The 13,798-nt window shown below is 36.4% G+C and overlaps 2 protein-coding genes and 1 long non-coding RNA gene across 9 annotated transcripts in view; all 3 read right to left on the bottom strand.

Annotated features, from left to right (window-relative positions):
* LOC113645231 (polymeric immunoglobulin receptor-like) overlaps positions 1-3,504 on the bottom strand; it is an 8,440-nt gene extending 4,936 nt beyond the window's left edge. For all 4 annotated transcript variants that reach the window (XM_047806096.1, XM_027150739.2, XM_047806095.1 and 1 more), the window contains exons 1-6: positions 3,401-3,504; positions 2,851-3,165; positions 665-970; positions 515-584; positions 255-277; positions 141-177 (exon numbers count right to left, since the gene is read on the bottom strand). In XM_047806096.1, coding sequence (XP_047662052.1) covers positions 141-177; positions 255-277; positions 515-584; positions 665-970; positions 2,851-3,165; positions 3,401-3,461 — 812 coding nt within the window. In that variant the 5' untranslated portion in view covers positions 3,462-3,504. The remainder of the gene's footprint in view (positions 1-140; positions 178-254; positions 278-514; positions 585-664; positions 971-2,850; positions 3,166-3,400) is intronic.
* A 3,581-nt stretch (positions 3,505-7,085) lies between these two features.
* LOC125139930 lies at positions 7,086-8,077 on the bottom strand. The gene is made up of 2 exons (XR_007139081.1): positions 7,925-8,077; positions 7,086-7,407 (listed from the first exon to the last, which is right to left on the bottom strand). It is a non-coding gene; the product is annotated as an uncharacterized LOC125139930 (long non-coding RNA).
* Positions 8,078-8,105: 28 nt separating this feature from the next.
* On the bottom strand, positions 8,106-12,774 carry LOC113645234 (polymeric immunoglobulin receptor-like). Of its 4 annotated transcripts, none has more exons than XR_007139075.1 (7): positions 12,615-12,774; positions 12,068-12,382; positions 11,685-11,990; positions 10,130-10,256; positions 8,571-8,892; positions 8,458-8,493; positions 8,106-8,120 (listed from the first exon to the last, which is right to left on the bottom strand). XR_007139075.1 is itself a non-coding variant. In XM_047806103.1 (5 exons), the coding sequence occupies exons 1-5, from the start codon at positions 12,673-12,675 to the stop codon at positions 10,223-10,225; spliced, it is 759 nt and encodes a 252-aa protein (XP_047662059.1). In that variant the 5' UTR covers positions 12,676-12,774; the 3' UTR covers positions 10,081-10,222. The 4 variants fall into 4 exon arrangements, 1 of the variants encoding a protein (XP_047662059.1); XR_007139076.1 differs by lacking the exon at positions 8,106-8,120 and adding an exon at positions 10,547-10,589; XR_007139074.1 differs by lacking the exon at positions 8,106-8,120 and having other exon boundaries at positions 8,353-8,493.
* Positions 12,775-13,798: the final 1,024 nt, after the last annotated feature.

Here is a 13,798-nt window from a genome sequence, read left to right on the forward strand (position 1 = left end):
AAATGATCATGTAATGTTCACATGTTTGTCTTTGAATAAAGCAACAAATTTACTTGTCTATAAAACTGCAGAGAAAAACATCATGGTCTAAAGTGTTCAACATTTTCTGCAAGAGAGAATAAAGATGTGTTTGTACTAACGTGGTTTCATCACTGCTGGGAACTGATGTCACAAACACTGTGGGTGAGAAATAACTCAAATTAGAAACGTGTTAAGATGAACTGATACACTACTTTTAGTCCATCCGATGTTACCTGAATTGTGCTTTGAGTCAGATCTGTGTAAAACATAAAAGAAAAAGAAGGTAAGTTTGATCACTTGAAATATTTTTCCTTCATTCATATACATTAGCTCTTGGTGATTGCCTCTCAGACAGATTTATAATGATATAATTTTTTTTTATGATGTTTATTTTTCACATCACTTCCTACTTTGAAAAAGTTCAGAAATATAAAGCATGTTAAACTGCAGAGGAAAACACCATGCCTAAATAACATGAAGCTTTCCTACTTACGTGTATGTGTTGTCTTTATGGGTGTTTGTAGACACTGTTGTGGACACTGTTGTAATATTTGATGTATTGACTGTTGTCAAAACAAAGTAAAATAATCAGTGTGATTTCTGTCTTTCATTTGTTAAAGTTGATCAGTGTTTGTGATAATACCTGGAGGTGGATCACTGACATTGATGTGAACAGGAACCTGTAGATCTCCTGCACTGCACCAGTACCATCCAGCATCACTCTGCTGCAGTTTGCTCATCTTTACACTGAAGATTTCTTTCCCATCATCACTGATGTACACTGTGGAATTCTGTGATGTTTCAGTCCCCACTATGTTGCATTGTCCATCTTTGAATCTGCACCACTGCTTCTGTGTATTCTGATACTCAGCACTGTACAGACACTGGACTGTGACGCTGCCTCCTTCCTCACCTCTCACTCTGCTCTCATTCACTGACAGATCAGGATCTGAATAAATAGGCAGTAAATGGGTGGTTTAACCTTCATATTGTCCCTGGGTCTGTTTGACCCGGCTGGAAGAATTTAATGCGTCATAACTTTGGTTTTCTTCCACATATTTCCCTGAAATTTAGCATTATGAACTTTGCAAGCAAAATTAAGTTTGTCTATTTTTGTTGAACTATGTGTTCAGAACAATATATACTACGCGTTTTTGTTCTGCTTGGGTCATTTTGACCCGGCCAGATTTAGTGGGTCTATAGGTCACACTTTTGCCCTTTTCAGCGCAATTAACATACATACAGACACAAAAATGCACACATAAAATGTCCACTAACACACGCACCCAAAACACACACTCACCCTCCACACACACATACACAAACACACACACAAATTGGGCATTGCATTTTATTAGGCCTACAGAAAAGAAAAAAAAAGCCAAACATTTGTAAATATTTCTCACTTTTGATATACCTTTGCCTAGCAGAGGGCAAAATATGATCTACCGAAATGATGCTACTCACACACAAGCACTGGGCATAGCAATTCATTAGGCCTCCAGAAAAAACAAAAGCTACTCATTTGTAAATATTTCACACTTGTTAGATGCATTTGTCCAGCTGGGGCAAAATCTGATCTACCAAATAGCTTTACACACACACACACAGACAGACACACACAGACACACACACACACACACACACACACACACACACACACACACACACACACACACACACACACACACACACACGCATTGGGCATTGCAATTCATTGGGCATCCAAAAAACCAATCATTTGTAAATATTTCACACTTGTTACAGTATATGCATTTGTCCAGCTGGGGACAATATCTTGTTCTCCTCTCTTCCTTTTCTACCAACAATCTTCACACAAACACACACACACACACGCACACACACACACACACACACACACACACACACACACACACACACACACACACACACACACACACACACTTTGTGTTTTCATATTCAAATCATATTTGTTTCCTCTTTTATTTATGAATTTAGTTGCATCAGTCAGATTTTGGCCTGGAGATTTTCTGAGTAATGTTTGACATTTATCAGTCAGTGGTTATCCAAAATAATATTTAATAATTTCTGCTTATTTTACTCAAAACATGGCAAAATTTCATAAGATTTATCATTCATAAATTAAGTATAATTAAAAACCATAAGGAGGTAAACGAAGTTTTATTCACATGAAATAATGGCATGTTTTGGAGTGTGTGTGTGTGTGTGTGGTGTGTGTGTGTGTGTGTGTGTGTGTGTGTGTGTGTGTGTGTGTGTGTGTGTGTGTGTGTGTGTGTGTAGCCTGTTGTTGGTTGATCAAATGATCAGGTGGGAAAAATAGATATTACAAGTGTAAAAGAGATATTACAAACAGAATGGTGATAATTGTAGAATTTTTGATTTATAAGCATTCAAGTCAATTTGACCTGGAAAAAAACAGGTTTTATTATTTGCTGACATTAAAAATGGTCAAAATGGTTTCAAAACAATCTCCTGCCCTTGAAATATACCAGCCAGTAATTGTGCATCAACCTTTGTGCCTCTATAGTGAAAATAATTCAAAATTTCTGTTGTTTTTTTTTTTTTTACTAAAAAATGAGGCATTTTTGTAAATAAATATTATACAGAATATTTTTTTTTCTAACAAGTTAGACTAAAAAGGTAAAAAGAAAAAAAAAGGCTATCATATATACTTCATTTTTTATAAGCAGTCAAAACAGACAAGGTCTCAGACAAGGTGCATTTGACAAGGTCTTTGACTCAGCGCTCCTAATTTGTATAGGAGGACAATACAAGGGTTAAGGGAATTTATAACAATTATAATTCTGACTAATTTCGGTTTCTTACCTTGACTAACTGTCAGGTACAAATAATCCTGGTCATCCTTTTGCCATTTATCCCCAATTTCTGCAGCACACCAACCCGTTCCAGACTCAGAGACAGAGTTCAGTTCCACCGTCAACAAATTCTGCTCTGGATGATCAATGACTGATGGATTTCCACTTGAGTTTGCATAGGCTACGATACTGCAGGTAGACCAATAGTTCCCTTTGCACCAGAATTTATTGTTCGCTTTGTACTTCTCATCATAAAGACATGGAACAGTGACAGATCCTCCTCTTTTTACAGCTACATTTTTCAGTGTCCTCATGCTCTCTACCTCTGCAAGCAAGCCACATTAGGAAGCAGTATTAGTGTTACTCAGATACTGAATCAGGACGATCAGAACATTCAGGAATCATTGTGTCACTACTGAGGTACATTTAATCTACCAGTGATGAAAGCTGTTAACAGCCACTGCTCCATGAAAGGAAATAAACAACAAGAGCTTCTTTAACCCTTTAGAAAATGAAGGATACCCAGACAGTATATGAGAATGATAGAGTTTTAGTCTTACCTGATATACAGAGGAAAAACCCAAGGAGAGTTACAGAACCACATAGTGAGTAAAAGCCCATGTTTCAAGAGACTCATATAACAAATACACTTCCTACTTGTGGCTGACGTTACTTTGTACTAGCTGACATCCTGTATTTTCTTTTTTTATCTCATACTGTTACACCCTCTAAAAAAGGCACAAATAACTGAATGTATTAATTGAGGTACATTTTTAAATTCCATTCAACAAAAAACTACTGTAAAAGTCAGTGTTGAACAAGTCACAGTAAATTATTACAACAAAAAATTTTTGCCAGCTACTGACACCAAATATTAAGATTATAAATCATTACTCGTCCACTTTAAACCTTCTATGAGTGCAGACTGGTCACATGATCACATTTTTACACAGAGACCCTGCACCATCACAGGGAATCATTTGCACTTGTTAAGTGACTGATGTCTCTGCATCACAGTTTCTGAAATGCATTATAGGTTATATTGTTTCACAACCAGGTTATAACTGTAATAAGAACTCTTAAAATAGCCGCACATTACTGCATTCAGAGAAAAGCCTCAGAAACTGGTCATTTTAGCCGACTTTGGAGCTCTGTTTCTCTATTTTCATTAAAATTATTAAACCAAGACACAAGATTTCACACAATCACTAAACACAGAGACTTAAACCTGCAGTATATTTTATGTATATGAAACCTCTGTTCATAGCAACATATTGGTTTATTCAAAAAAATACACAGTTTTTGTTATTTTGTTATTTAATAAAGTTATAAAGGAGGGAAAAATGTTACTTTTTTAAGGTTTTAATTTAAATTCCTTGGGAAGAGGTAGGTCTTAAGAAGGTGTTTAAAGACAGAGAGTCACACAGCTGTTCTAAGGGAATTTTAACGAAGAGCCAAAACAGAGAAGAGTTTTTATGCACAACTATTCTGTATGTTTTAAATTTGATGTATGGAAGCCTGGAGGGTAGGATCAGTTGTAGAGGTGGAATGGTGCTCAGAGGCAGACCTGCCAGGAGCGAGGTGCAGTAGTCCAGTGTCGACATATATCAAGGGACAACACACCCTTGAGTGGCCTGACAATTTTCATAGAGACATTTAACAATTCAATTCAATTCAACTTGTATTTGTATAGCACTTTTTATAACTGACTATTGTCTCAAAGCAGCTTTACAGAACATAAACACAGAACAAAAGGTTATTATAAAGAATAATATAAAGATTCATATAATACAAAACTCAAGATTAATATTAGATATATTTAAATGTGTTTTTTTATTTATCCCCAATGAGAAAGTCCAAGGTGACTCAGGTGACTGTGGTGAGGAAAAACTCCTGAATGGTAAATGAAGAAACTTTGAGAGGAACCAGACTCAAAGGGGAACCTCATCCTCATATGGGTGACACCGGAGGGTGTGATTATAAATATACAGTACGACAAATGTTGTATTGATGAGGAGGTTGTTGTCCTCCAAGACCACATGGAATTGGCATATCCTCTTTAGATTAGCATATATATAGTGTAGAGTCCAACTGGAGCTGGTACAATTTCTGGATGCCTTGGGATGAGTAGAAAGAAATAAGCAATGGAGAGGCATTAAAATACAGTAGCTGCTGTTCATAATATTAGTAAGCACTAGATGATAATATGCATTTGGTCAGATGTATTAGAGCACAAGTTTATGGGAAGACTTATGGGTATGCCTGACGAAAAAAAAAATGTTTTTAATCTACTTTTAAACCGGGAAAGTGTGTCTGAGCCCCGAACACTTTCAGAAAGAGTATTCCAAAGTTTCGCCTTTAGTAGACTTTGATATTCTTGGAACTAGCAGAAGTGCTGAGTTTTGTGATCTCAGACAGCATGAAGGATTGTAACATGTTAGAAGACTAGTTAGATATATGGGAGCTAATCCATTAAGAGCCTTGTACTGTATGTAAGTAGCAACAGTTTGTAATCAATTCTAAACTTAACAGGTAGCCAGTGTAAATATGATAGAATTGGGCATATTTGATCATATTTTCTTGTCCTGGTAAAAACTCTGGCCGATGCATTTTGGACAAACTGTAGCCTATTTATTAAAGATGCAGGACAACCACCTAGTAATGCATTACAATAGGCCAGTCTCGATTAGATAGCTTCTCAGCATCAGATAAGGATAGGGTGTTTCTTATCATGTTAATATCTCTAAGGTTGAAGAATGATATGATTTTCAAAAGACAAGTTGCTGTCTAATATAACACCCAGGTCTTTCACTGTTTAGCTAGTAGAAACAGTACATCCATCTACAGTAAATGTAAGTTAAAGTGTGAGAGCTTCTGTGTACTGGTTTTTGGATTGATAAGTAGTATTGGGTTTAACAACAGAAAATTACAGGTCATCCAATCGTTTATCTCTTTAACGCACTAAGTTAATTTGGACAATTTAGCTATTTCATCTGGTTTCGATGAGATATATAACTGGGTATCATCAGCATAGCAGTGGAAACCGGACGGAAACTCTTCAAAGATATTGTTCTCCTGTAAGAAGGAGCACAGTATAACAGACACAACCTTTTCTAGTATTTTAGACATAAACGAAAGGTGTGAACTAGGTCTGTAATTTGATTGTTCATTAGGATCTAAAATAGGTTTCTTAATGAGGGGCCTAATAACTGCCAACTTGAAGGATTTCGGGACGTGACCTAAAGATAACAAGGAGTTTTGTTCCTGATACTTTAAATTTTATCAGTGAAGAATCTCATAAGGTCCTCACTACTGAACTGTGATGGAAATGTTAATTCAGATCTCAGTTTTTTTGTTAATCTAGCCACTGTGTTAAATAAGAACCTGGGATTGTTTTGGTTATATACTATGAGTTTGCTCAGGTGCTCAGCCCTAGCAGTTTTTAGAGCCTGTCTATAGCTGGACATACTGTCGTTATACGCAATTCTAAAAACCTCTAATTTAGTTTTTATCCACTTTCACTCGAGGTTACAGGTTACTCTCTTGAGGGTGTGAGCCTGACTATTATACCACGGTGCAGGTGTTTTATCTCTAACCTTCTTTAATCGGATGGGTGCAACAGTTGTCTAATGTGCTACTGAAGATAGCGCCTATGCTGTTAGTCATTACATCTAGATTGTTTGCGTTTAAGGGTGCAGTAAGAAGTTGAGACAGATCAGGCAGGTTATTTGTGAATCTGTCTTTAGTGGTCGGAATAATAGTTCTACCGAGTCTATAACGTTGTGAGACACAGTTAGTCTGTTCTATAGGTAGTGTGTAGAGTATGACGTAATGGTCTGTGATGTCATAGCTTTGGGGTATGATATCTACAGTATATCAGTGACATCTATTCCCTGTGGTATTATTAAATCTAGCGTATGTTTAAGATGATGAGTTGCCCTAGTGATGATTTGTTTAAGCCCAAATTTAGTAGGTCCATAAATGTGAGTCCTAAAGCATTGTTTGAATTGTAAACGTGAATGTTTAAAATCTCCTACAATTAACACTTTAGAATTAACCAACAGGTCTGAAAAAAAAATCTGCAAATTCTCTAAGAAAATCAGTGTAAGGCCCTGGGGCTCTATAGGCAGTTGCTAGAGCAAAAGACATCAGGGATTTTTTGTGTGCATGTGTGGCAATGCCACCTCCACGACCACCACCTCTGACGAGGCTCATGCTTATAGACATATAACAAGTCAGAGAAAGTGAATTTAAAAAAGCTTTATTGTAATCAACAACCCAATGTTATATTACTTCAAACAATGTTAATAGATTTAATGCATGCACTTACTGTATGCTTTTTTAATAAATTCCACTAACTAAGATAATAAATTCTGTGTGACTAGATAGATAGATAGATAGATAGATAGATAGATAGATAGATAGATAGATAGATAGATAGATAGATAGATAGATAGATAGATAGATAGATAGATAGATAGATAGATAGATTCTCATATTCATATATTTACGATGTCACCAAGATCACGTCCTTCAGTTGTCTGCGATACAGAACATCTCTATCTCTCTGAAACAGAAAACACACCAGGGGTCAATCACAGTGTGTATTAAAGCTCACCAGGTTACAACAGAACAATAAAGAGACAAGAGATGATGGACATCCGGTCATTGTGATCATTAATTCATTCATTCATTTTCTACCGCTTATCCGAACTTCTCGGGTCACGGGGAGCCTGTGCCTATCTCAGGCGCCATCGGGCATCGAGGCAGGATACACCCTGGATGGAGTGCCAACCCATCGCAGGGCACACATTGTGATCATATCTTAATAATAATTATGTGAAATGGCTGATGAAATTTAACTGGTTAATGTCACCCCTGTTCTGGAAGAATTCCAGTAATCATTATAAAGCTTATTTTGAATTACATCAGTGATACAGGTTGCAAAGTTACATTTTTTTTTCTTGTTTGATTTTTTTCTTTCCCTCTCCAAATATAGATTAGGCTGCATCAATGTAACTAAACTCTGTTTAAACTAAATGTCTGAGTGCATTAGGCCTGTGGAAAGTGTCATGTTCACTTACTGCGTAAAAACTGCAGTGTTTGAGTTTGAACTCTAATCACATGTTCTTCTTTTCAATGAAGCAACAAAATTACATGTCTGAAACCGCAGAGAAAAAACATCATGATCTTAAGTATTCAGCATTTTCTGCAAGATAAAATAAAGATGTGTTTGCACTCACGTGGTTTCATCACCGCTTTGGACAGAATTCACAAACACTGTGGGTGAGAAATACTCACATTAGCAAAATATCTTAAGATGAACTGATACAATGATTTTATTCCAAATATGTGTATATAATGTTACCTGAATTGTGCTTTAATCTATTTAAACATAAAATATATAGAAGTAGTTTGATCACTCGAAATACTGTATGAATTCCTTCAATCAAAAACATTAGCCTATGGTGATTGTAGTCTCTTGTCTTTTTATACACACAGATTTATATTGATATGATGTTGCATTGTCCGTCTTTAAATCTGCACCACTGCTTCTGTGTATTCTGATACGCAGCACTGTAGAGACACTGAACTGTGATGCTGCCTCCTTCCTCACCTCTCACTCTGCTCTCCCTCACTGACAGATCAGGATCTGAATAAATAGGCAGTAAATGAGTGGTGTAAGGGAATTTATAACAATTATAATTCTGACTAATTTCGGTTTCTTACCTTTGACTAACTGTCAGGTACAAATAATCACGGTCATCCGGCTGCCATTTATCCCCAATTTCTGTAGCACACCAACCCGTTCCAGACTCAGAGACAGAGTTCAGTTCCACCGTCAACAAATTCTGCTCTGGATGATCAATGACTGATGGATTTCTACTTGAGTTTGCATAAGCTTCGATACTGCAGGTAGACCAATAGTACCCTTTGCACCAGAATTTGCTTTGAATGTTTGCTTTGTACTTCTCATCATAAAGACATGGAATAGTGACAGATCCTCCCCTTTTTACAGCTACATGTTTCAGTGTCCTCATGCTCTCTACCTCTGCAAGCAAGCCACATTAGGAAGCAGTATTAGCGTTACTCAGATACTGAATCAGGACGATCAGAACATTCAGGAATCACTGTGTCACTACTGAGGTACATTTAATCTACCAGTGATGAAAGCTGTTAACAGCCACTGCTCCATGAAAGGAAATAAACAACAGGAAGTTCATCAGGTTTCACACAATCACACAACACAGAGACTTAAACCTGCAGTACATTTTATTTCTAATATCAAACCTCTGTTCATAGCAAATTTTGACTTATAAAGCAGGAAAAACGGACAGACAGTTTTATTTTTTAAGATTCTAATTTAAATTCCTCAGGAAGATGTAGGTCTTAAGAAAGTGTTTAAAGACAGAGAGTCACACAGCTGTTCAGACATCTAGGGGAAGTTTAACGAAGAGCTAAAACAGAGAAGAGTTTTGATGTGTAACCTTTCTGTACCCTGAGAGACGGTGGGATCAGTGCAGCGGTGCTCTGTGTTCTGTTCAGTGTTATATTTTTGGCTCTGTATGTAAGTGTCTGCTTCAGTGTTTTATATTTGATGTATGGAAGCCTGTAGGCGGGGAAATATAGCAATGGGGTGGTGTGGGGGAACATGGTGGGGCAGGTTTAAAACAAGTCCCGCAGCTGCATTCAGGATCAGTTGTAGAGGTGGAATGGTGCTCAGAGGCAGACCTGCCAGGAGCGAGGTGCAGTAGTCCAGTGTCGACATATATCAAGGGACTGAACAAGCACCTGAGTGGCCTGACATTTATCATAGAGACATTTAACAATTCAGAGAAAGGGAAACTTTTTTGTACTAAACTTTATTGTAATCAACAACCAAATGTAATATTCCTTCACACAATGTTAATAGATGAATGAATGCAGTTATGCTTTTTTACAGAAAAGTTCCACTGACTAAGATAAGAAATCCTTTATAGATAGATAGATAGATAGATAGATAGATAGATAGATAGATAGATAGATAGATAGATAGATAGATAGATAGATAGATAGATAGATAGATAGATAGATAGATAGACAGATAGATAGATAGATAGATAGATAGATAGATAGATAGATAGATAGATAGATAGATAGATAGATAGATAGATAGACAGATAAATAGATAGATAGATAGATAGATAGATAGATAGATAGATAGATAGATAGATAGATAGATAGATAGATAGATAGATAGATAGATAGATAGATAGATAGATAGTGTAAATGGAAAAGGAATAACACACCACTGACTGTCTTGTTTGTATAAAAATATTTCAGACAAACTATGTCCAACATTCCAGCTTCTTATGTTCTCTATGTCAGCAAGATCATGTCCTTCAGTTGTCTGCGATACAGAACATCTCTGGCTCTCTGAAACATAAAACACCCCATCGGTCAATCACAGTGTGTATTACAACATGTACTGAGGTGTCACACTTGCACTGCTTCATGTGTTTCCCCTTTTAGACAGATTTTCAAGTATATCTCCGGTAGGAAGTTAAGAACAGTTAAATATCCAAGAAACTATTAATGAACCAGTAAAGGAAGAAGGACAGCCACAGAATATGAGTTTTATTTCCTGTGAAAACGTCATATCAGTAATATTACCGGACATAACTGAAAAAATTCATAGTTACAGTCTTACATTGTTTTGTACTCACATAGATTCTTTATTGCACCATGTAGTAACTGGCGTAATACAATCTAAAGAATTGAGAAATTATCATTAAAATAATTGTATTGTAATCATTAAAAAAAGTGATAATTGTAACAGCAACACAACCAGAATCACCTAATTGCAATGTCTTATCTAAAAAGGACACAACATTAAATATAGAGATATTAAATAGAAGGGATGAGCCATTACAAATGGATCCAGGCCACTTAATTTGTGTCCGTCTCCTATCGTAACAATGATATGAAAGGTCCAATCATAATCATTTCTTCCTCTTACATGATTTCTCATGTTTTAGCTGCACCTGGAGTGGCCTTGAAGACTTGATCCCATAGTTATTAGAACACGACCACCAGATTAAGTAATATAGGCCGTATTCAGAATTTGTTGAATTTAAATGAATTCAAACAGCAGAACAGAATAAAAGATTATCGTTCTCACTAGTATATTGTCTGTAAATTAGCTATTGATTGCTGTTTGTCACATGAGCTAAAGTCACAGACTTCATTTCCCACAATGCACCACAGCCATCTGCACTACCCATGACCACACTGTCGCCTTCCTTTTGATCATTTTTGCCTGTTTTCTGTCTGTTAGTGTTTTCTGACACCTTGTATATTATAAACAAATTACATTAAATTCTATTATTAGAATAAACTTATTGGAACAGAGTGAGATATTCAATTTCAAGAAAAAAGAGAGAGAGATGAGTATTAAATGTAATGTGTGTAGTGTATACATACATTATTAACTAAAACAGATGAGCCATAGTTTTTTTTTTTCACTCACATGTCTAGTATTTAGAGAACAAAACATACTTTCAATCATGGCTTATTTAGATGTGGCTATGAACTAACTAGCGTGTTTCCTCATATTATGGTCGTGAGAGAAAGATGTTGCAAATACTACTCGGCAAGGATATGAGTGAGGAAACAGGAAAATCTCACTAGTTTTGAAAGAAAATCTTTCTGGCGGTGTGGCACAAGAGAAAATGCTGCCAATCTCAGGGCACATGTTAAGAATAAACAAATTAATTTAAAATTTCAGTATAATCTTTTACACTAACCACCAGTTTTTTCTACAGTAATTACAGAACTGCATATATTAATGCATGATTTTAATACCTGAAGTGTCAACACCGACACTGATTTGAACAGGAACCTGTAGATCTCCTGCACTGCACCAGTACCATCCAGCATCACTCTTCTTCAGTCTGCTCATCTTCACTCTGAAGGATCTTCTCCCATCATCACTGATGTACACTGCTGAATTCTGGGATGTTTCAGTCCTAAGTGTGTTGCATTGTCCATCTTTAAATCTGCACCACTGCTTCTGTTTATTCTGATACGCAGCACTGTAGAGACACTGGACTGTGACGCTGCCTCCTTCTTCACAGCTCACTCTGCTCTCGCTCACTGACAGATCAGGATCTGAATAAATAGGCAGTAAATGAGTGGTGTAAGGGAATCTATAACAATTGTAATTCTGCTTCATTTCGGTTTCTTACCTTGACTGATCGCCAGGTACAAATAATCACGGTCATCCTTTTGCCATTTATCCCCAATTTCTGCAGCACACCAACGCCTTCCAGACTCAGAGACAGAATTCAGATCCACTGTCAACAAATTCTGCTCTGGATAATCAATGACTGATGGATTTCCACTTGAGTTTGCATAGGCTACGATACTGCAGGTAGACCAATAGTTCCCTTTGCACCAGAATTTTTTGTTTGCTTTGTACTTCTCATCATAAAGACATGGAATAGTGACAGATCCTCCTCTTTTTACAGCTACATTTTTCAGTGTCCTCATGCTCTCTACCTCTGCAAGCAAGCCACATTAGCAAGCATTATTATTATTATTATTATTATTATTATTATTATTATTATTAATCAGACTTGTGATGATCAGGCCTAATCAGAAATCACTGCTGAGACACATTCAGTAATGAAAGATTTCAACAACACTGTCGCATGAATGAAAAAGTCCAGTAGAGCTGCGTTTAAAATATTAAGGGTACAAAACCTGTATGAAATGAGAGAGTTTTAGTCTTACCTGATATCTGCAGGAAGAAGCCAAAGACAGATACACAAACAACTTGTGAATAAAAGTACATGTTACTCTAAGAGATTCCTGTGTCAAGTGTTGTTCATGCTTGTGAGTAAAGCAGCTTCCTATATATTTAGTTCCTTACAGCTACACACACTTCAAAAACAAATCACCTCGTAACTTCCTTTTTATCTCTTTCTTGCAATCTATCAATCCATCACATAGATAGAAGGAATTTGAGATTAAATTCAATAACAGCTCATTAGAATATACGCATAATAATAACAATAATAATAATAATAATAATAATAATAATAATAATAATAATAATAATAATAATAATATTCATTCATTCATTTTATACCACTTATCCGAACTTCTCGGGTCACGGGGAGCCTGTGCCTATCTCAGGCGTCATCGGGCATCAAGGCAGGATACACCCTGGACGGAGTGCCAACCCATCGCAGGGCACACACTCACTCTCATTCACTCACACACTCACACACTACGGACAATTTTAGAGAGATGCCAATCAACCTACCATGCATGTCTTTGGACCGGGGGAGGAAACCGGAGTACCCGGAAGAAACCCCCGAGGCACGGGGAGAACATGCAAACTCCACACACACACACACAAGGCGAAGGCAGGAATCGAACCCCCAACCCTGGAGGTGTTAACCACTAAGCCACGTGCTAACCACTAAGCCACTGTGCCCCCATAAAAATAATAATAATAATAATAATAATTATTATTATTATTATTATTATTATTATTATTATTATTATTATTATTATTATTATTATTATTATTATTATAGAGTAATGCTGGATAGTGAGATTATGATTAATACATTTATTATGGATTATCCACAAGATACACAGATCATTCAGCTGTGGTGTGGTATAATCTTTATTTATGCAACATTCAAATACAATTCTATCTATATATCAGAAAAAGTAATAATACATCCATAAAATTGATATTTCTGCTGAATGCACACAGACAGACACTGTCACAATAAAAAAAAGAGATATACATATAAAGAGTGCATTACATATAAAAAGAGCAAAAAAGGGAGAGAGAAAAAAAACATGAAAGCTTCAAATATTCATTAGAGATGTGGTAAAGTAGCAGACTGTGTTGGCAGACCATATCTGAGTGCTACAGTATGCTACGAGGGTCATGTGAC

Source organism: Tachysurus fulvidraco, chromosome 22 (assembly GCF_022655615.1).
Source record: "Tachysurus fulvidraco isolate hzauxx_2018 chromosome 22, HZAU_PFXX_2.0, whole genome shotgun sequence".
Lineage (NCBI taxonomy): Eukaryota > Metazoa > Chordata > Actinopteri > Siluriformes > Bagridae > Tachysurus > Tachysurus fulvidraco.